Raw genomic sequence first — 21,406 nt, 5'->3', positions numbered from 1 at the left:
CACTCTCTCATTATCTTACTGTTTGCAGTCTAGTTAACTTGGCTATGTAATTGGCGACTCTAAGGATTACTCACAGCTACTTCGAAAGTTTCGAATATAATTATTGCAGAATGGCGTTCCGATTTCCCTTCAAAATCATTTAGCAAGCTACGCCCTTGCGTGACCCAGAAAGTTTTAATTCGTCCCTTTTTAAAGCGATTGGTCTTAGGCTCAGATTTTTTAGTATTGTTTATCTTAGTCTTTCAAAGAAGGGTCTTGGGGTCTCGGTCAGTCTCAGATTTTACCTTGTTTCAAAAATCCATAATACGATTAAAATAAGTATGCATAAAACCATTAAGTTAGTTCTACAACACGTTGTAACGGAAATGATGCAGAATAGCGGAAAAATATACTTAAAATCTTTGAGAAGTTGACGTGCAAACGCAAGTGCGCGGTTAACCGGGAGCTTAGTTCAGTTGGTTGTTTCCGATTTCCTTCAATCCCCGATTATGGCTCCTGCCCTAAACCTCAGTAATCCAAAGACAACCATACCGAGTTACCGACCGGATACTTCAAAATCATAGCCCCAGGTGACTTTTGAAGCTACCTTACATGAAGCCTTGTCTCCAGTTTCCTCTATACTTTCAATCCCATAATGCCTTTACAACTGCGTCATCTTCCAAAATAAAACATGGCGGGAATTGCGATGAAAATATTTTTGCAGTTTATGTATCATTTTAGGAGTTCATGAGGTTTTATCAAGTGAAATGAGTGGAACAGGATGGGCTGAAACGTTACGAAGGTTTAACGAGAGAAAGAAGGCAGAGAAAGAAGAAAGTAAGATGTTTTACAATGTCTTTCGATAATTTCAAGCAGTGTTTTCGAATTAACAGTGTGTTTGTAGTCAAACATACAGACTGGACAATTTTACTGAAGATCGCCACTATTTGTAAAAGCAACCTTGTTTTATATTGTCTAGAAGCTGATGATGCAGATCAAAGCGTCCCCGGCGAGACAGAACTTTTCACCAAATACTACAATGATTGGAAAGGAGCTGGAAAAGGCAAAACTAAAAGCTATGATGCTATACCAAGATTTTATTTTAAGGTAAAAGAATTTTGACATGTTAAATGAAATTCAAACCAATTTGTGGCTTAACTGCAGCAGTTACTCCCAATTTGTAAACACTCTGTATGGGTCATTACAAGAGTACACGACAGGCAAACAAATTGCCAACAATACTTTTAAACTACCAATGAATGTACAAAGCGAAAGATTAGTGTTCAAAATTTTAAAAAACTAACCATAACCCTAGCTCTAACTTAGCACTGGCACATTGTATGGACTACAAAAAGGGAATGAAAACGGGATGGTTTTCACCAAATCTGTAGGATCAAAATTGATAAGAAATGGCGGCACAATGGTTTTAAAAAGGACCCTTTAGCCTTTTACGTCGCATGACTGGGAGACAAAAAAATCAGCATGACTAACTGGGCAGACTTATGTCTTTATGAAGAGGGTAAGGGAATTTTGTGACCCATGATCAGCCCTTTTTATTTCCCGTGAAATGTGAAATGGCTATTTTTTCCTCACGAATCGTGATTTCCATAGCAACCATGAACCCTGATTTTCCAAACATTCTCTTTTAATTATTTTATGTGAAGCGTGAAATTCCATGAATTGAAATGCCATCTACCCCTACCCCTCCCCCCCCTTTTACCACCCTTTAAGTTTATGAAGAGGTCCTTAGATAAGAAAATAATTGAGTGATATTAATTCTTCAATCCTCCACCACCATCACCTACCTTGGATCTCTCTATATAAAGCAGCTGGACCCCCAAGTACCGGTACATCAAGCAGGGAAGGCATAGCAAGTTGCATAACTGGGACCAGCTGTAACATTTTCTTCTTCTCTACTCACTAGCTTCCTTCAGAAGATGAGGTTTTGCTGCAGAAATTGAGGGAGGAGTCAAGGGCTGTGTTTCTTCAGAGAAAAAGCAGAGAACTACTTGATAATGATGAACTTCAGGTGGGAAAAGTGTTACTTGTATCTCGCATGCCGTTTCATTGTTAATCACTGCACTCTGATTAGTTAGTTTATACCCCATGTATCTGTCAATGATAATAGCTAACTTTTTTTCTATTTTAGAACCTGTGGTTTTTACTCGACAAACATCACACCCCACCTGTGTTTGGAGATGAGCAGGTATTGAAGACAATAATTATGTTAATAAAACCTTAAGATTTGATTTTTTATATTACTAACAGTGAGTAGCTGGCCCACACTGAATGCGTTGCTTTGTTTGAGTAGCTTATATCATAATGATAAAAAGGAATATAATTACTACTCTTCCTGGATGGAGAGGTTAATACATACCAGTTATGCAACGCTTTCGAGTGGTATACTATGGAATATCCCACGAGTCACTTGTATTTTCTCGGTATACACACGAGCCTTTATAGTCCGGCGGCTTAGCTCCTGAATTGTGCGATTTTTGATACAAGCACCAAACTTTGCAGGATTACAAGCATTCGCATACTAATCAATTCTTGATATAGTGCCAACGCCAATTTCCTATTTTCAGCTAGTAAACAGCAATGAAATTTTCAGCCAAGAGGCCCCCCTGCCCCTTCCCCACGAAGTATTTCTTCTTGTACTTTTATAAACCTTTTATTGCAGTTTTTATTCATAAATACAAATATGAATGCTTTTAATTAGGCTTACAATTGTTATTTTTTACCATATGTTTGATACCAATAATTAAATAGGAAATTATTGCATGAGAAAATATTTTTCGTTCCCCGCCCTCTGCTCCCTCGCGTCTTTCGTTTTGCGCTAGCGTCCAGGTCTCTCGATCGGTGAACCGTTCGCTAACAGAAGAAAAATAGGAAAATATAGGGCTGTGAACAGTCTAAATTACAGCATTTCATTCTAAATTTTGTACGTGCGACTTGGTATCACTACCTGGCATAATAGTATTTGTCTATAAACCAGGACAAACAAATATTTCACGAAATTTCATTGATTTTTAACCCTATCCGGACCGGGAGGGGCGGAAAGTGCTCGCGCTAACTTTGAACGCTTATAACTTTTTCAAGATTCAACCAAACGCTACCAAACTTTGCGAATTTATCTTAAATTTATCTGGAAATACTTTGGTAGGATAAGTTGCTGTGTCAGGAACTTGACGTCACCATGGCAACGGTATTTTGACAGGCATGTTTTCCCAATTTTGTAATTTTCGTGTTTCTATTAATGAAAAATAATTTTAATGCAATTATTTTCATCCTTTTACGATTTTTAAGCACAGTTTTATTGATTTTGAGTACTTTGCAGTAATTTTGGGCGGTTTTATGACGTTTTGGAAAAAATTCAAAATCCAAGATGGCGGATCCAAGATGGTGGCTGTTTTGACATTATGATGTAATTGTCACGTGATGTGACGTCATCTTCCCACGTGACGTATACCAAAAGATAGGTGTTTGGACATACTATATATTCCCTAAGTTTCATTGTGATTGCTTAAATATTCTGGACGTAACGGAGGTCTGAAAAGATCCAAAAAAGCCCGCTCTGAATAGGGTTAATAAATTAAGGTTTCCATGGAAACCGGTGTTTTTCGGGCTTGGCACTATATCTGAAAAAAATTCTGTTGGTGACCACTTCCATTGTGCCAAGTTTCATGCTTGTATCAAAAAGTGCACAATTCAACTAAAATTTCGAGCTAAGCCGCCGGACTATTAGGCGAGTGTGTATACGAAGAAAAATAAAGTGTTGTGTAACTAGTATGTATTAACCTCTCTATTTTATACCATGCCATAGAAAATACGCTAACTGAATTTCATCGAGAATAAGATTGCAGCGCAGGATGGGAAGGTTGGGTTGAATACCGTCGAATATACAACAGCTTTCCTGTATTCTGATTGGCTGTATTTTCTATGGCATGGTATAAATGTATATAAACTATGTGCCATTTGATGCAGCTTTTGAATTGAAACACATTTGCTCTAGACTTAACATAAATTTGCCACCACAAATAGAAAAATGTTTCTTTAAGATATAAATGTAGCTATAATTACACTGATGGAGCCAGGAGCTGAGCCAGGATTTTTTCTGCTAACTGTGCTTTGTGTATTTTGTAGATGATCAACTATGAAGACTTTCTGAAAGTTGCTGGAGAAGCTGGTGAAAAATGCAGGTAGAATAACACAACAGTACTTTACAATCAATTCTAAACATCGGTGTATGGTTTTGATGATTAATTACCAGTATTTTTAGTTGGAACTTGTATTTTTTTCTAGATGATAGATGAGAAAAATAAAGGCTCAACCTCTAGCCAGTCAAAGTTTCAAACACTTTATTCTAACTGGACCATTGTCAGAACAAAAAGGAACATTAATCAATCATCAAAGCTGTCGAATCCCCTCCCAACCATAGGTGGGGACAGTAGTTTTTGTTTAAAATTGAGCAAAAAATGTGGTGTGGTGGAAAAGGAGCAGACAGTTCTCTGCAATATTTTAGGTTGGGGCTGGGTGTTCTTCTGCAATCAGTAAGCCCTTCGCTCTTTCTTGGAAGTGAATTTTTATCCTCTATAAATACGGCCATTTCATTTAAGGCTTAGCTTGCACCTTAATTGCCAAGGCAATGAAGGTTTTTAGACAATTTTCTCAAGAGCTGCATGTGCCAGGACTGTGGTTCCTGGTACAGGTACATGTAGGTCTATTCTTGTTAAAGGACAGTCCTTGGTCATCTTGGCTGGAGGTTGGGTACCAGGCTACTCACCTGACCTCCCCAAATCAAGCTTACCCTTTACCTAACCCATTACCCTTTCCGACTTACATGGACATGTATTAACAGATTCATATAACCTTTGAATCTCACGAGATTTTCCTTTTTTAAAATGCAAAATCTACTGCAAAAATTGTTTAAACAATGTACTTGAAAATTGAATAGAAATAACAAAACTGAGACCCTACAGACAGCCTTGGGTTGGCCTATTTTGTAGAAGCCATGGAGGTAGTGAATATGAAAATAATCTTGCCTTTTCATGTGGTATTACTAAGGTTTTCTTTCTTATTTTTCTATGCCACAGGCCCTTCTTTAGTGCAACTGTTTTTGCCAAATTATTTCAGCAGGATCCTTTTGGAAGGTGAGTGATTGAGACCCTGTTATCAGGAAATCAAGGGTTCAAGAAAACAGGATTGTACTGTATGTAAGTCAAAAGGATATCAAAACAATGGAAAGTAAAAGTGCCAGTGCATAACTCCATATTCTGTGAGCATGAAGTGTCTAGGAGTACAGTAAATGATTGATTAATCGCCGCTGCGCTTATTTTATTTTCTCTGTTAAAGCTGGAGCGCTTATTCCAGAGCGGCACCTATTTCAACTACCAGTAAAACACTCAGGGGAATATATAGAGAATTAAGTGTAAGGAGTGTACTAGGTATGCACAATTTTTTTTACTGATATTACCTTTGAATTTCAGGATATCTATAATGCAGTTCTTCAACTATGTAATGCGAAAAGGTAAGTTTTTATTTATAGTAAAGTTGTGTCAAGGCTTTCATTACTAAAAAGCAACAGTAAACAACTTGCAAATTGAATTTGTCCTGTCTTTAAACATTTGTTAAAGTGTATGTTGTAAATTAGACAAAGTCTGTCAGTGGCTATCATTTTTTGGCATGGTGTAAACTGTACATGTATGTAGAATAAGGAAACTTTATGTTGTAGCTCAATTTTTCCTTTGGCACAAGTTGGTGTTTTTCTTTGTTTTGTATTCATCATCATAAATTTAAGCACTATGCACCATAACAAAAGAAAATACCAAATTGTAAAAAAGGTAAAATTTATTCACCACTTCTACATTTTTTATGTACATGTAATCTTTCGGATTCTTCATTCTTATTGTCTCTGAGTAGTAGTCAACTCAGCTGCACCACAGACCGTCTGTGAATCTGGGTCCAAAATTAAGCTTGTGCTTTTTGTTTAAAACGGTGTGCTGTAGTTCATACCTTTTGATGATGTGACTGGCTCTTTCACAAAATACAATGTAATTTTCCTTGGCTGGTTATTACTGTATAACCTATTATTATTATTATTTTTAAGTTTGCGTGGCAAAAATTAATAGTATAGGAATGAGTCTTTTGAAATTAAGTAAATAATATTTAATTTCTGCATTACTGTAATCTGAGTTTGGACTTTCTTTTCAGTTTGGCTTCATCAAACAAGGATAGGTCTCAGTCTGTATGATGTTGCAGGACAAGGATACCTGAAAGAGTCGGTAAGCCTTCAGTTCTAGAAGTAGTTATTTGACTAAGTTAAACCTCTCGGCCAGTGCAATTTGGAAGTTGCTTACTCCATGTTCTCATTACCCTATACCTGCTGTGGTGACATCTATATTAGAACTTCAGTTAAAAGCCCTGACCATGCCATGATCAGCTGTATTTCTTGCTTGTAATTGCTTTAAAACTGCAGCCATGCTTAGTTGTGGAACCATACCTTGAATAAAGTGGAACAGCTGCTCAGGGGGATAAAGTAAGGTTTAGGAGGTCACCTGCTAAATTCTGTCTTCTGAAGCCAGAGTAGTTGTTGTTCAAGATGAATATCACCCTCAGTCTCAATGAAAAAAAGACTTCAGGTGATACTCACCTGGTACTGTCCTTACACTGAGCTTATAAGAAGTAATTATTGATTGGTTTCTTTCTCTGTGTCAGGACCTTGAAAATTATATTTTGGAGTTAATTCCAACATTACCACAGGTATGATAACTAGAAGATAATAAATTTTAAAAAAACATGTATTTGCAACTAGAAATAAGATACAATGCTTGTGATGGTAGGCAGTTTTTTTATGTGGGGTCAGAGGAAAATAAGGAGTTAGTTGTAGTGTTGTTTTGTTTGGCATTGTTGTTTTAAACCTTTCAAAGCCTCAAGTTGTTCTCATCTGGAAAGTCTGTAAGTATTGAGGAAGGAGAAGGGTCATTGAGAGATCTGGATTCAAGCCAGGCCAGAGGTCTTGCCATGTGCTCTGGAACAGGACACCTTCTCTTTCACAGTTCCAATTTCTGAATAAATGCCTACCATGAAATGTTATTGCAATCTGACAAAATGCCATGGAATAATCTGTGATGGACTCCATCCCATCCAGGTGGAATAGCAATACTACCACTTCATGTTACAGGAATGCCATTCTGTTGAAGCATTGTGCTCTTAAAGGGCATGACTGTAAATTCCTGGCTTATGTTATGTCAGGTGTCAGATAGAAGTTTACATGTACACAATATAATTTTAGTTCAATAACAAAACCCCCTGCAACCATGCACTCTTCACACCATACATGAGGAATTTGTGCCTGTCAAATTTTCTCTATCATGTTTATACTACAATAATCCCTGCAAACATAAAGATCCTGTCAAAAGAGTAGACAGTCAAGTGCCATTAAATTATTATTCCATGTACAGATTTGCAACTAAAACTACTTTAGTAAAACCAACTGTAAATGGAAGGTTGACTGTATAACAGTTTGTGATTGAGTTAAAACAAAAAATGCTCTTTACTTTTTTCTTCTTCTAGTTGGACGGCCTTGAGAAATCCTTTTATTCTTTTTATGTATGCACTGCTGTCAGAAAGTTTTTCTTCTTTTTGGACCCTCTTAGGACGGGTAAGAAATATCTCTAAAAGTAATAGTTCTACGTTGTTCTTCATTTTATTGTGCAATTGATTTACAAACATGGGAAGTGATGCCTGTTAAGAACAAAATATTTTAGTCCTCGTAAGAAAGAAATAATTATTAGAACTAGAAAGCACATAGTCTTAGCAGTCTTAGATTGAGCCCTGGCTGGGTCACTATGCGTGGGCAAGATATGTTACTGGATAACTTAACAAAAATGCTGTGAGGAATCCCTGTGATTGGCTGGGATACCATCAAGGGGGAGTAAAAACTGGAGTTAAGTGCTGCCATTATACCACCTGGTCGTGGCCTGCACCATTTTATGACTCACAGTACAAATGAAGATAAAATGAGTACAGTACAAGATTAAGATGCTTAGCCTATGTTCGGTCTTCTCTTCTTTTAGGCAAGATCAAAATTCAAGACATCTTAGCTTGTAGTTTCCTAGATGATCTCCTTGAGGTATGTACTTGATTGATCAATCAAGCAAGTAAGCAAGCAAAGCGAACAGTCAGTCAGACAGATGGTCAGTTTGTCAGTCAGTCAGAAATTCAGTCACAGACAAGCAGACAGTGAGACAGACAGTCAGTCATTAAGTCACAGACAGTCAGACAGCTAGACAAACAGTCAGTCAGTCAGTCAGTCACAATCACTCAGACAGATAGTCAGTTAGTCAGTCACTTATTCAGACAGTCAGTTAGTCAGTCATGCAGACAGTCAGTCAGTCAGTTGGACATTCAACTGGAATTTTAAATTTTCCTCTGAAGTAGGGGCAGTAGCCCCTGGCCAAAAGGTATGGAGACAATTTTTTACCATCTGGTGCATTTTACAATTAATTTAAAATTTTTGTTTAAATACACTAGTTAGACAGACAGTCTAACAGACAGACAGTCAATCAGTCAGTCCGTCAGTCAGTCCATCAGTCAGACAGTCAGTGAGTGAGTGAGTGAGTCAGTCAACAATAAATCAAGTAGTCCCAAGCCATCCAACATTTCAAACAGGTGTTTATAATAATTATCATCTCCCCTATGGAGGACAATGCTGTATGAAGATAATTATTGTGTGACTGTCTTTTTTTACCTTACCTCAAGTGACGGGCCTCAAGTTGTTTTTATATTTTATTGAGACAGTTTTGTAATGTTTGTTTGTAGTTGAGAGATGAAGACTTGTCAAAAGAGCAACAAGATGCCAACTGGTTCTCAGCACCTTCAGCACTCAGAGTATATGGTGAGATAATTTTATAATTCAGATCATGTAAAGATTCTACAGACATTAAAACTGACTGATGATTAGGTTTTACATACCACCAAACCAAGTAAGTGACAACAGCCATATAATTTTAGTAACAGCCATTTGTTGTCACCTTACCATTAAAGATCTGAAGTTTTAGCCAAAATATATTATGATATTGTAAAACTATAATTAAGTTAATATTATTTCTTTATTTACAACATGAGTTGAAATACACCTAATTGCAATATTGTTGTCATAATAAAAAGAAAAAAAAGGCCAAATAGGAATTAATTAGCTTAATCATCAAAGCTGGTAGCATTTTCAGGAAACTCACGAGTTTATATCTGTACACATATTAATCATGTTAGAAGATAAATTGATTTACGTGTGTTTTGAGGCGTTTTGGGGCTGTTTCCTCAGGTGAATTTTAAACATATTGTTTTAATGCCTAATTAAGGACGGTGCCTCCTATTGTTACTGCGCACTTGTTCTGCGCATCACGCAATGCATCGATCACACCGAGCGCGCGCGCTTTTGATGAATTTGCTCGCTTAAAATGACAAATTCAACTACGCGACCAAGCGCGCGACTAAAAAGCAAGAAAGATTTCTCTGCGACGAAATCCAGTTTATGGTTATATACTAAGGCAGGAACAGCGGAAACAGCAGAAGAGCAACATATCAGTAACCATTGACCTCTAACACTGAAAATGGCTCACATTAACAGATAAAAATAAATCGCTAAGCGCTAAAACGTAAACTGCTAACTACATATGGCGTAGTGCACGCGCGAGATGCAAATTTTTAACTCGCTAGGGAGGGGATAGGAAAAATGTAACAGACCCCAAAAGCGATTTCACAGAGCTTGAAAACAACTCGTATAACTTTTAAAAACGCGTGGTGACCCCTACTTTTTATTTTATAAAATGGTAGTGGCAAGCCTAAAGAGCACATGTTTTATTTGTCATTGAGTGAAAAAAATGTTAGGCCGATTTTGTGGCCGTGCAAGTGAGAGCTGTTAGAGTCAAAAATAGCTCAAACGCAATTATTTTGTTAATAAAAACGTGGATCACGCAGTTCCGAAGACATTGTTTGTTAGTTATTTTAAAGATTTTTATATTTTATGTTGATTTTGTTCATGTTCAAACAATTTCACATGGAATTTGCAAGGAAATGTTATTTAGTTTTACTTTTTTTTAAATGCCACGTCAGCACTTTTTTCCAGTTTTCAAACCAAATTATCTCGAAAATTTGCGTGGCTACCCCCAATTTTCTTTTTGGATTTTAATAGCCCATGGTAACATCTACATTTCTTGCATAGTCATCGGCCGGACAAAAATACCTTGTTATTAGTAGGCACCGTCCTTAATTCCTATTTGACTTTTTTTATTTTGCTTTTTTCTATGACAACGTTATTGCAATTTGGTGTATCACCTCATTAGTCATTAGTACAATATTACAAGATTATTATTATTACAATATTACAATAAAGTTGATGACAATGTTTTTTCATTTATTTTGTAGGGCAATATCTGAGTCTTGATACAGATCACAATGGAATGTTAAGTAAGGAGGAATTAGCAAGGTAAGCACCCAAAGATATGCTTATATCCTAATTACTTTTTTGTAACTGTATAGTCATAACATCAAATATGCCAAAATGTCTGGCCAACTTTGCAATATGTTCGGACATGATGTCCGAGAACTTACGTGACTGTGTCTTGGAAAATTCGATGTGTTTGATTTAAAATGCGAATTGATGTCCGACCAATTTTCCGATATGTCCGTTCAAAATAAAAGTTTGGAAGGACACATGTCCTTTTAAGTAAGAAAAATTATTTCCAGCACTGCTAGTTATTATAAAATTATTTAGTTATCCTTCATTGGTGTATTTTTTCTTTATAGATATGGCTCAGGAACATTAACCAAGGTTTTTGTGGACAGAGTGTTTCAAGAGTGTTTAACATATGATGGAGAAATGGTCAGTATATATCCTTACTGATGATGATTGGTTCCAGCTGCCATTTATAGGAATACTAATTAACAGTTGCTTAACAAAAATAATGTTGTAAATGTAGGAAACTTGTCCACCATTACACAACAAAGTTTGTTTCAAAAGCAAATGTGGAGTTCTGGAAAATATCCATACCCACCCCAGGTCGATAGAAATTCCAAGGGGGGGAGGGGGTCTCTTAAGCCAAAATTTTGAAAGGAAATCATGAAACTAAACTGGAATTCCTGGAATTTTCTGTTAGGGAGGGGGAATCAATATTTTCTGGAACATCGCAATAGTTCTCTGATTGACAAAAAAATAACATAGGTGACATCATGTGAAATAGCAGTGTTGTAGTGATGAAAAAATATATATTTTCAGGAAAAACAAGAGTGTATTGTTCTTTTAGGACTACAAGACCTATTTGGATTTTGTCCTTGCACTAGAAAACAGAAAAGAACCACAGGTTGGTATAAGTGTTATCTATAACAGAACTTGAAAATTTTCATTGTACTGTAACTGAACATATACATGAATGTTGAAAGGCCTTTGAATTGATTTGGACTATGCTTAATAGAGGCGGAAAATCTTGTCCAAATGTGGTTTAATTGAGAATTATTTGCTTACTAAGAAAACTTCACATGGTTATTACTCGAATTTCCCCTGCGCCTGCAGGTCATTACAACCTGTCCAGTTAAAATCTGAATGGACGGGTACACTGTAAAGTTAATTTAGAGCCCTGAGATTACCCCTTAGTGGTGTTTCTTAGTGGTGTTTGGTTTTCAACATTCCCAAAAAAGTTTGTTATCAAATTGCTATCTTCAACACTTGATTACAAGGTACTTATTGGTTTATGTAAATGCCCACCTTTTGGTTTTTCGATATGCATTAGCAGTGTTCTTACTTTCTCTATTTTGATATTCATTAGGCTCTGCAGTACATGTTTAGAATCTTGGATGTACAGGTATGTCCAGAGGAGGTTTATATTTATTTAGTGATTCTGGGTTTTGTTCACAAGTGGCAAAGGTAAAGAGTACAGCCTGAAGTATTCAAATTTGCCTTACAAAATCTAAAATGGCATCTACTAGCCAGTGTTGATTAATTTTCCGAAAAAATGGGATTGTTCTGATCTGAAGATCAAATTATTAAATTATCAAAAGGAAATACTGGTTATTCAACAATTTTTCAAAGTTACCATGGAGCAAACTGTAACTCTGGAATCTCATTGTGCTTCCCAGTGGGTTCTTTTCCTTTACTAGTACAATCAACTGGTTGGGGCATTGCTTGGTGGCTTAATGTTGTCATGTTGCTTAATATGTTCTTGGGCCACACACTCTTGCAGTGCCTCTCTCTACCAAGGTGTACATGACAAAACCCGCATAATAAAAACCTAGTGATTAATAACCTGATAGGCTAAGTAAGGGTGGGTATCCTGTGCTGATGTTGTTAATTTCAGGTTTAAGTGATTTCAAAAATTTTTGTACATGTGTACATGCGTACTTTCGTTGATATTGCCCGATATGAGTAGTCATTCTTTGATCACGCGAAACAGTGTTGTCGCAATAAAACGATGAATTGAAATCTTTCTACTTTTGATAGTTATACTTTCCTTTTTCCATATTTACCAGTACTAACAAACAAAGAAAAAATACAAAGCATACTAGTTTGAAATCAACTACAACACTGACATCAATAAGCTGCTACTATATGTAATCTAAAATCATTTTTTTTTTCCTTTTTTCAGGCCGCTGGACATCTCAACATTTTCTCATTAAACTACTTCTTTAGGGTGAGATTTTCAAATGTGAAATATCATTATAATGTTGTCCTCCAAAGTAGTGATTTAAAAAGAAAATTGCTGGATTTATGTAATGTTTAATAGATGAGAAGGTCAGTGCTTTATCAAGTTGCAAACAGCACTAACTGCGAGTTTATTGAACGGCTTCAAAAACCTCTGATGTAGATCTTTTTTTTCTTGCACTGATAATTAGATTTTGGGTTATTTTGGCCAAGAAAATTGGACATAAAATTTAGCTGTGTCTTTATCAGATACAGTATAAAGACACTCATTAAACATTAATTTCCTGAATTATTAATGAGTTTTTGAAGATCTTACTTCTGTGACTTCTTATGTTGCATGTCATAATTTTCAGCATTTTTTTTAATTCACAGGAAATTCAAGAGGAGATGAAGAAGCATGGCCATGAACCAGTCAAGTTCCTTGATGTTAAGGTAAAGAACACAATATCCTATTATATTTGTGTACCGATATGGGATTATGAAAATTAGTTGTCTTATTTGTCACTTTGTTCTTTTAATTTTATCCAATATTAATTTTTCTATGGTCCAAATTAACGATAGGAAAATGATCAAATGCGGCTCACAATTATATTGAAGAATATGTGTAATTAAAAAAAAATAAGTTATGTTACAACTGTATATATAAAATTGTGGACTGCAATCCTTTGGTGTGTCTACTAAAACAATTAGACTACTTGCCCTCACTTTCTGTGAACAAGTCAACTGCGCTTTGCCTCATTTGGCTATTCGCTCCTATATAAAACTTAAGCTTGTAGTCTAACAAAAAAATTGTTATCTTTCATTAATTTTGTTATTCTTCTCAACCTGTTTTACAGTCCACCCACAAATTTTAACTCTAACAACAATTCTGTTTCTTTCTCTCTCAGGATGAAATTTTTGACATGGTTAAGCCCACGGACCCATATAGGATCAGCCTGCAAGATCTTGTTAACAGGTCAGTGAATTTAACCCTGTTATTTCCAATAGCAATAACCTTATGATTTCTGAAATCTCCCCTGTGCAATATTAATATATTACAGTGTAGTAGTCTTACAAGTGACACAGCCCCGCTCCTGTTGGGCTTCTGACAGTTTTCACATTTGACCAAGTCTGTGATGTTATTATTTTAACAGTGGCCAAGGGGAGACAGTGACGAGTATTCTGATTGACTTGAATGGTTTTTGGACTTATGAAAACAGAGAGTTGCTTGTACAAGATGTAAATAATGAATAAAAAAGAACGGTGTTTAACCTGGCTTTACCAGAGTTTAAACGGGGATTTTAGGATAAGTGTCAACTTCAAAATTCAGTTTTAAATGTTAATATTAAATAGTTGATTATCAACTGGAAGTTGATAAAGGTAAATAAACTGCTGTAGCTGTATTCTGTACACTTTTATAGGAAAAACATTCTTTTCAAATTTGGCAAGTTTTTGAGTAAATCACAAGTGGATACTTGTGGAAATGCAAAGCTAGTGTATTTATACATAAAATTGTAAAACTACCATTACATCGACTTTACTCCCTCATTTTGTACATTTTCATTGATGAATTAAAATTATTTATTTACTTTACTAACAAATTGGTCTATTGACTTGTAACTGCACTCACTTTCCCATACATAAGTTTCCTTTGATCCTGTGTGGATGAGGGAGCCAAGACAATTGACATGTGCAGTGTGCCATTGCTGTTGTTTAACATTAGTCAAAAGTCGTGTCACTGTCTTCATGGTCCCACTGTTTACTTTTACCTTTTATTCTTGCCCTGCGTGTCCTCACTTTGCATGCCCTTCCAGTCATGTATATTGCCATGTTTTCCTTTTTTTTTTGGGGGGGGGGGTTAGCAAATTGTCCATTAAAAGTTATGGCACACAGAAAACGACACAAGACCGTGTTGTGGTCAATAGTGGGCAGGGAATGTACTGGCAAGGCTTGGATAAACCCACCGACCGGATAAAAACCCACCGGATGGGGGGCCTCGGCACATGGCACCATGCCGAGGGGGTGCCCCATGCCAATACTGCAAGGAGGACATTGTTGCTGGAATAATAATTACGTGGGGCCAAGTTAACCCAGCCAGAGTAACAAATGTCCCCTCCCTGACAGGGCTGAAGGGGTGCCGCAGGCAGCAATTCTTCGCCCATAAGTTTATTAAAAGTCATTTAAGTGCATTAATAACCAGAGTGACCAATAATAAACTAAGGGCTTAGTAGGACCTAATAACAGAGAGATACGACCCATAATAGTTGAATTACTGATAAGTGCTTATTGTAACAAGATAAGAGGGTGGGTGGGAGGGATAATGCTTGGAGCAACTTGCAGAATGCAGAGAAGGGTGAAAATGATTACTCACATGTTACGCTTGAATAGCACTAACCACTAGACTTCAGTAGAAGCAGTTAACCACCAAAGAGGGTGCTTATTAGAATAGGGGCACTTACATGTACAGGGTATAAGAATGGGAGCACTAATGAGAATGGGGGTGCTTATTGGAATAGGGGGCGCTTATTGACAAAAACACATTCGAAGGGGGGCGCTTATTCGGAAGGGGACGCTTATTGGAAGGAGGGCGCTAAATTGAATCATTACGGTAAGCATGTTGCCTTTTTAATCTATCAGGACTTTTACATTGAACTGTCATTGAATAATGTGTACATGTAATTTCTTTCAGTAAATATAAACACTGCTAATAATATTATTAACGTCCACTTTGATAAAATAACTTTAATAAACAGTCAAATACTGAGAAAGAAATATATCTACATTGCATCCTCAAAATGAGGATAAAGTGGACTCCACCAATTTATTACTTTAGCATCATATGCTGGGTCTAAAATCACAACAGTTCCACCTTCCTTTCGGTATCTGCCATCACTGCGTGGTGAATGAAATGTCAACTTGATGCTGTTGTACTTCATATCACGACTTATGCCAACTAAGGCTTTAGTCAACACATGACCTTGTATAGGGGACAACGGCAGGAAATTGACGCAATTAACTTGAAGAATGGTGTGATTTTCTTCGGGATTTTCATTTAAGTCATCGACTTGTTCAAACCATCTTTGAGAAAAATATCTTGGTTTTCTCTTTTCATGAGCAGCTTTCTGGGAAAACTTGAAATAAAACACCCAAACTTTTTTAGTTTGCTTATTACACAGTGCCTGCTTGTACCACATTGATATACACATGTGTGACTCAAGTGAGCTTGGGTCTCTTAAATTACTCTGCGACAAAATCCGAGTCCTGAATGGCTCATACCCATGAAAAAGAGCTCTGATGATCCTAGCACGCAAGCCAGGACGGCACTCAATTGTATCTGGCTGGAGTCGTTCAGGTAGCTTCTTTGGCTGACTTATGTGACGCTCATAAAGTCTTAACCAAAATGTTCTCATGTTTATAGCTTGTCTCGCTCCTTTACAGATCAGTGCAAACTTCTGTACATGTTCAGGACGAATGTACTCAGCTAATAAACACCACACATCTAATGGGTATATCAATCCACATTCATCAGATTCTTTGCATGTAATATCCTTTTTCTTTGCATTCTTCTTGGATCCTCTTGATCTTGATGTGGTTTTATCTTGAGTGTTTACAACTGCTGGTGATTCACATTCACCTTCTTCAGCTGATAATGAATCAAAGTCTGTATCAAAGTCCGTTCTTTCATACCAAGGAATCATGTTCTCTTTCTCAGCTTCACTGACTATGGCTGCTGCAAAAGAAAAAATCTCGATGATTTGGTAAGTGCAGAATGCAATATGGAACAATTGAAAGTATGATGTTTTATATATGTTCGTGCTTATATGCTTTATTTTACTTTCGGAAAACTGTTCACAGGCTACTTGTATTCTTTCCCAGGTGTTCCTTACGCTAATCTTTGCAAACGTAACACGGCACTTTTGTTCGTTTGTAACAAAATACTTTTGTCTTCCTTGAAAATGCGATAACATGAAACTTTTGTTTTTTTGTTTGTTTTACGGCGGCATCGATGACATTTGTTTAATTTAATTAAGTTACGGTTTAGACTGCACGAAAGACGATTCTCAAAAACTAAAGAAACAAATCTAATCAAAAAACATATTTTTCGACAGGTTTTTTAAAACGCAGTACAGCTAGGATATTTGTTTCCTGGTTATCAGGTGTTCACGCCGAAAACCCCGGTGCAAGTTTTTGCATACCTAATTACAAAAGCGCTGTGAAAGTCTCAAAATCTAATTTAATTAATTTGCGGTTTTTACTTGGCGCCAAGAAGTCTGCAGGAAGCCTACCGCAAACACGCAATACAAGCGATGTTCATGATAGTTCCAGAAAACAACGTAGACTAATCTGCGCATGCGTTTGGTGTAAATTACGTTGAGTAGTACCACAAGGAGAGCAAAGGTTTTACTGAAACAAATATATACCTTTGAGATCCTCATATAAAAGTAACGTAGATGTGCTCCACGTTTTACTTGGGGGGTATGGTCAGCCTCCACAGGAATAATTAATTAATTGATATTAATTAATTAATTGACTATTAAAGTTTACACGTTAGCGCACTAGCGGGTTAGCGGACGACAGCCCCAACAAACCATCACAATAGTGCATTCTGCACTAAAAATGTGTCAAACAGCTACTAAAGTACTATGCTTTTGATCTGGAATTAAGCAACTATTCAAATGCTAAATGACGCACAAGGTCTTCACAGCACATACCAGCACTTGATGAAAATCCTCTTGCTACCCGTTTGAGTGCTTCCTTTGCATCTTTAGCATTAGCAAAGTCTTCAATGGCCAGATCTGGAAAAAAATTCATTGTCAACAATGAAAAGCCACCATGCACGACTACTTATACAATGTAATTATTGGAAAGGAAGGGTGACAGTAGTTTTTATGTGTTTGTGGGCAAATGATTTACATGCCATCAAATCTGGTAATTACATGATAACATTTTTTGCATCTGCCATCTTGAAAGTCTTGTATCAGGTCTCTAAAAAGGAGTTAACACATGACCTTAGAGTGCATAGCCTATTATTTGACTTGCAGTATTGGGACATTCCATTTTTCTATCCAAATGCACCTGGCAAAGGCAACCTCTGTCACAACATTTTGAACCCCTTTAATGCAGTCTTCACAGGTGCCGACAGCAATAAACTAAGGTGTAGAAATCGTACCTTTCATGGGGGGGGGGGGGGGTGCACAGATAAAAATGGAATGTCCTATATACACTTCTTATCTGAACTCAGAGTGCTATGAACATCTTATCTCCACATTCAAAGGGACACGACTTATTCTCCCCAAACGGACCTCAAACTATGCCTACTAGTTTAAAAACATCTCATCAATTCAAATCACCATGATTCAAAAAAAATCTCGATGATTTGGTAAGTGCAGAATGCAATATGGAACAATTGAAAGTATGATGTTTTATATATGTTCGTGTTTATTTGCTTTATTTTACTTTCGGAAAAACTGTTCACAGGCTACTTGTATTCTTTCCCAGGTGTTCCTTACGCTAATCTTTGCAAACGTAACACGACACTTTTGTTCGTTTGTAACAAAATACTTTTGTCTTCCTTGAAAATGCGATAACATGAAACTTTTGTTTTTTGTTTGTTTTACGGCGGCATCGATGACATTTGTTTAATTTAATTAAGTTACGGCTTAGACTGCACGAAAGACGATTCTCAAAAACTAAAGAAACAAATCTAATCAAAAAACATATTTTTCGACAGGTTTTTTAAAATGCAGTACAGCTAGGATATTTGTTTCCTGGTTATCGGGTGTTCACGCCGAAAATCCCGGTGCAAGTTTTTGCATACCTAATTACGAAAGCGCTGTGAAAGTCTCAAAATCTAATTTAATTAATTTGCGGTTTTTACTTGGCGCCAAGAAGTCTGCAGGAAGCCGACCGCAAACACGTAATACAAGCGATGTTCATGATAGTTCCAGAAAACAACGTAGACTAATCTGCGCATGCGTTTGGTGTTAATTACGTTGAGTAGTACCACAAGGAGAGCAAAGGGTTTTCTGAAACAAATATATACATTTGAGATCTTCATATGAAAGTAACGTAGATGTGCTCCAGGTTTTACCTAGGGGTACGGTCAGGTGCTCCCCACACCACCCCCTCCACAAGGAATAATTAATTAATTGATATTAATTAATTAATTGGTGATTAAAAGTTTACACATTAGCGCGTTAGGGGTTTATCACACGACTGCCCACCAAACCATCACAAAAGTGCATTCTGCACTAAAAATCACTGTGTACATAAGCTTATCTACATGTATATTAAGACCGTCGAGATCGCTTTACCTTGAGGGTAGATGCTTAGAATAATAAACGCGGTAAAACGATATCAGATCATAGGGATCTGAAAGAATCTAGGTTTTAATCCCGGGGGGGGGGGGGGGCACTCCCATACATGAGCTATATAGGTATGTGCCGCTGTGAAGGGTATGGTTTTCAAGCAGTTTAGTCTGGGATAGGGTATAGAAATCAGAGAGTTTTGGTCTAGAAAAGGGTAGCATTTGCCGGGAAACCGATCGACGGTATGACGAATATAGTCCAGAAACTCGGAAGAGAAAGAGGCTTTCCTAAACGTAAATAAAATCATCGCGGCATCGTTGTTCACAGATGGTTTTCCATTAAAACACTGATAATGATACAGTTCTAACAAAATGCAAGTCTGGGATAGGGTAGGGATTTTCAGTGTCTAGTCTAGTATAGGGTTGCAAAAATCAGCTGAACATGGTCTGGTATAGGGTAAGGGCTTCAAATTCCCAGCGGCACACCCCCACCCAAAAATATACCGGGTGCCCCCCCCCGGGTTTTAATTCCAACAAGTGTGAATTTTTTGGCAACTCTGCAACTCTCATCTCGGAATCGAAAATGAAGGTAGATTCTTGGACATTCTTTAGAAACTCTTACCTCCTCCGTTCACGTCTTTCTCGCACAATGCTTTGTGAAGCTTTCCACATCGTTTTCCTTTACTTCTGCGCTTTTTCCGAGGCATAACTCTCTCTGAACGCTCTAAACATACCTATAAAATTAAGAATTCTTCACTGTTCCATCCACAAGGAACGTCCGCCATGTTGCATACTTGGCTTTGTAGCCTGGCACTCTCATGAAAAGTACGTCCGCAATGCGTGGTAAATAACGACAGCTTGGGACTGGAACGAGGCTCCAAAAGAGGCTTTTCAATACCGCATCCCACCTTCCATCACACCACACTTTTTAGCTTTTTCCCGCCATCCCGCCTTAAAGAGATTCTTCATTCCGATTTCGCCTGCTTATAAAACAAGCAGGAGCAGGGGGCATCCCCAGGGAAACATGGAGGAGAACAGTAGAGGGTGAGAGGCGGAAGATGGGGGAGAGTAGAGGAAACTGATCAGTGGCTGTCTTAGGATTCAGATGAAGATGATGATAAAACAAGCATGTTTCAGCTGATCTCTCAATTCACTGAAGACTTTTCCTTTCAGACTCTTTTCACAGTGGAAAACAGATCTAACCAGAAATCAGTGGCAGACAAGTCATACCACCGAGCCATATGGTATAAAAGTAGGTTGTTTAACTTGTCCCCCCACTTGCTGCAGCCAATCACATTTGCATAGTGACAGTTGCAAGTCAAGTTGTTTTAGAAGAAACATGATCTTCACTGGAACCATCCTTGGAGACCCAAGGGCAGTAAGTGGGGGTGAGGGAAAGTCTAAATGGGGAAAAAAATTCAGCGTTGAAGTTCGTTATTGAATTTTCTATGCCAATTTTTTTTCCCAATCTAGACTTTCTCCTTGCCCCCCCCCCCTGCCCCTCCCCCACTACCCCTGGGTCTCCAAGGATACACAGGAACAACAATAATAATTATTGTCTATCCTTATAACATTTGATCATGCTGTCCTTCACTACACTGGACTCATCATCATCATTAAAAAAAGATGCCCATAGGCGTACGAGCCGGGGGGGGGGGGGGGGCGAGGGGGGCTGCAGCCCCCCCAGTGCCGAAATTTTTCGGGCAAAATGCCTAGAATTCGGGCAACAAGCCCAGAGAAAAAAATAGAAAATAAGCCGACAAATCTAAACATTGCATTCAAAGCGAATTACATCATTAGAAAAAGTATTGGAAATATACCGAACTTTGGGGTTCAAAGTCTAAATTTCTCACTCATCTGCTTCGTTTCCTCTCGCAAATTGTTACAATATTGTTCGATTTTTCCAGCAAATTCAACGTGACCCCTCATTTTAATGTCAGTTTGATTCAGTTGCAATCGTTTGGAAGTGAGTGGGAAATTTGCATAGCCTGAGCGTTTGCACGCGGTGGATACTGTGTAAGACCTTTGAAACAAAGCTGTTACAAATGCTTCTGACTCAAATACTTAGAACTTAGGGCTAGCGTAAGCTCAAAACTTTCAATTGCAACGAAATGTTTTAACCCATTTACCCCTGAAGGTTTCACACGCTGTTGTATAACTTTCAAGTAGGGAAAAAGATGTAAATTTGCTCCCCCAAAGAAGTTTAATTTTTGCTGAACAAGAGTGGCTAAATAAAATATTTCTAAAGAAAATTAAAGGGCTTCAATGTATTGACATCTTCGGGCAAAGCCACGAAATTAATTAAGGGGCTATCGTTCCTTTTAAGCAAGTAGGCAAGGTTCGTACACAACTATTTCAATGCATGCTTAGTTGTCCATTTTATATGCCTCTTTATTCGGCTTTCAACAGACGTCATATCAATTTTTCGGGCAATAACGCCTCCGCCC

At 37.4% G+C, this 21,406-nt stretch overlaps 2 protein-coding genes across 3 annotated transcripts in view; one reads left to right on the top strand and one right to left on the bottom strand.

Annotated features, from left to right (window-relative positions):
• Window positions 1–14,253, top strand: part of LOC144631510 (serine/threonine-protein phosphatase 2A regulatory subunit B'' subunit gamma-like) — a 212,672-nt gene extending 198,419 nt beyond the window's left edge. Inside the window, exons 2-21 of the mRNA XM_078489952.1 lie at window positions 721–816; window positions 959–1,086; window positions 1,904–2,008; window positions 2,129–2,185; window positions 4,123–4,178; window positions 5,073–5,129; window positions 5,466–5,506; window positions 6,190–6,260; window positions 6,694–6,738; window positions 7,552–7,639; window positions 8,055–8,110; window positions 8,800–8,875; window positions 10,405–10,465; window positions 10,786–10,861; window positions 11,283–11,339; window positions 11,802–11,837; window positions 12,618–12,662; window positions 13,046–13,105; window positions 13,561–13,628; window positions 13,807–14,253. Of these exons, the coding sequence (XP_078346078.1) occupies window positions 747–816; window positions 959–1,086; window positions 1,904–2,008; window positions 2,129–2,185; window positions 4,123–4,178; window positions 5,073–5,129; window positions 5,466–5,506; window positions 6,190–6,260; window positions 6,694–6,738; window positions 7,552–7,639; window positions 8,055–8,110; window positions 8,800–8,875; window positions 10,405–10,465; window positions 10,786–10,861; window positions 11,283–11,339; window positions 11,802–11,837; window positions 12,618–12,662; window positions 13,046–13,105; window positions 13,561–13,628; window positions 13,807–13,906 (1,353 nt within the window). The 5' untranslated portion in view covers window positions 721–746 and the 3' untranslated portion in view covers window positions 13,907–14,253. The remainder of the gene's footprint in view (window positions 1–720; window positions 817–958; window positions 1,087–1,903; window positions 2,009–2,128; window positions 2,186–4,122; window positions 4,179–5,072; window positions 5,130–5,465; window positions 5,507–6,189; window positions 6,261–6,693; window positions 6,739–7,551; window positions 7,640–8,054; window positions 8,111–8,799; window positions 8,876–10,404; window positions 10,466–10,785; window positions 10,862–11,282; window positions 11,340–11,801; window positions 11,838–12,617; window positions 12,663–13,045; window positions 13,106–13,560; window positions 13,629–13,806) is intronic.
• A 1,002-nt stretch (window positions 14,254–15,255) lies between these two features.
• LOC144631512 (transmembrane protein 183-like) lies at window positions 15,256–19,861 on the bottom strand. 2 transcript variants are annotated; one of them, XM_078489954.1, is made up of 3 exons: window positions 19,582–19,861; window positions 17,365–17,448; window positions 15,256–16,379 (listed from the first exon to the last, which is right to left on the bottom strand). In XM_078489954.1, exons 1-3 carry the CDS (start codon window positions 19,664–19,666, stop codon window positions 15,430–15,432), a joined length of 1,119 nt encoding a protein of 372 aa, XP_078346080.1. In that variant the 5' UTR covers window positions 19,667–19,861; the 3' UTR covers window positions 15,256–15,429. The 2 variants fall into 2 exon arrangements, with proteins under 2 accessions (XP_078346080.1, XP_078346079.1); XM_078489953.1 differs by having other exon boundaries at window positions 15,256–16,382; window positions 19,582–19,859.
• Window positions 19,862–21,406: the final 1,545 nt, after the last annotated feature.

Source organism: Oculina patagonica, chromosome 12, assembly GCF_052425735.1.
Source record: "Oculina patagonica isolate OP01 chromosome 12, crgOcupat, whole genome shotgun sequence".
Taxonomy (NCBI): domain Eukaryota; kingdom Metazoa; phylum Cnidaria; class Anthozoa; order Scleractinia; family Oculinidae; genus Oculina; species Oculina patagonica.
This window is presented reverse-complemented; position numbering and strand designations above follow the sequence as displayed.

Coding starts and splice junctions, on each gene's coding strand:
- LOC144631512 (XM_078489953.1), bottom strand. CDS start 19,666: ATGCCTCGGAAAAAGCGCAGAAGTAAAGGAAAACGATGTGGAAAGCTT. Junction 17,449..19,581: donor GAAAGACGTGAACGGAGGAG/GTAAGAGTTTCT, acceptor ATTTTTTTCCAG/ATCTGGCCATTGAAGACTTT. Junction 16,383..17,364: donor AGGATTTTCATCAAGTGCTG/GTATGTGCTGTG, acceptor TTTCTTTTGCAG/CAGCCATAGTCAGTGAAGCT.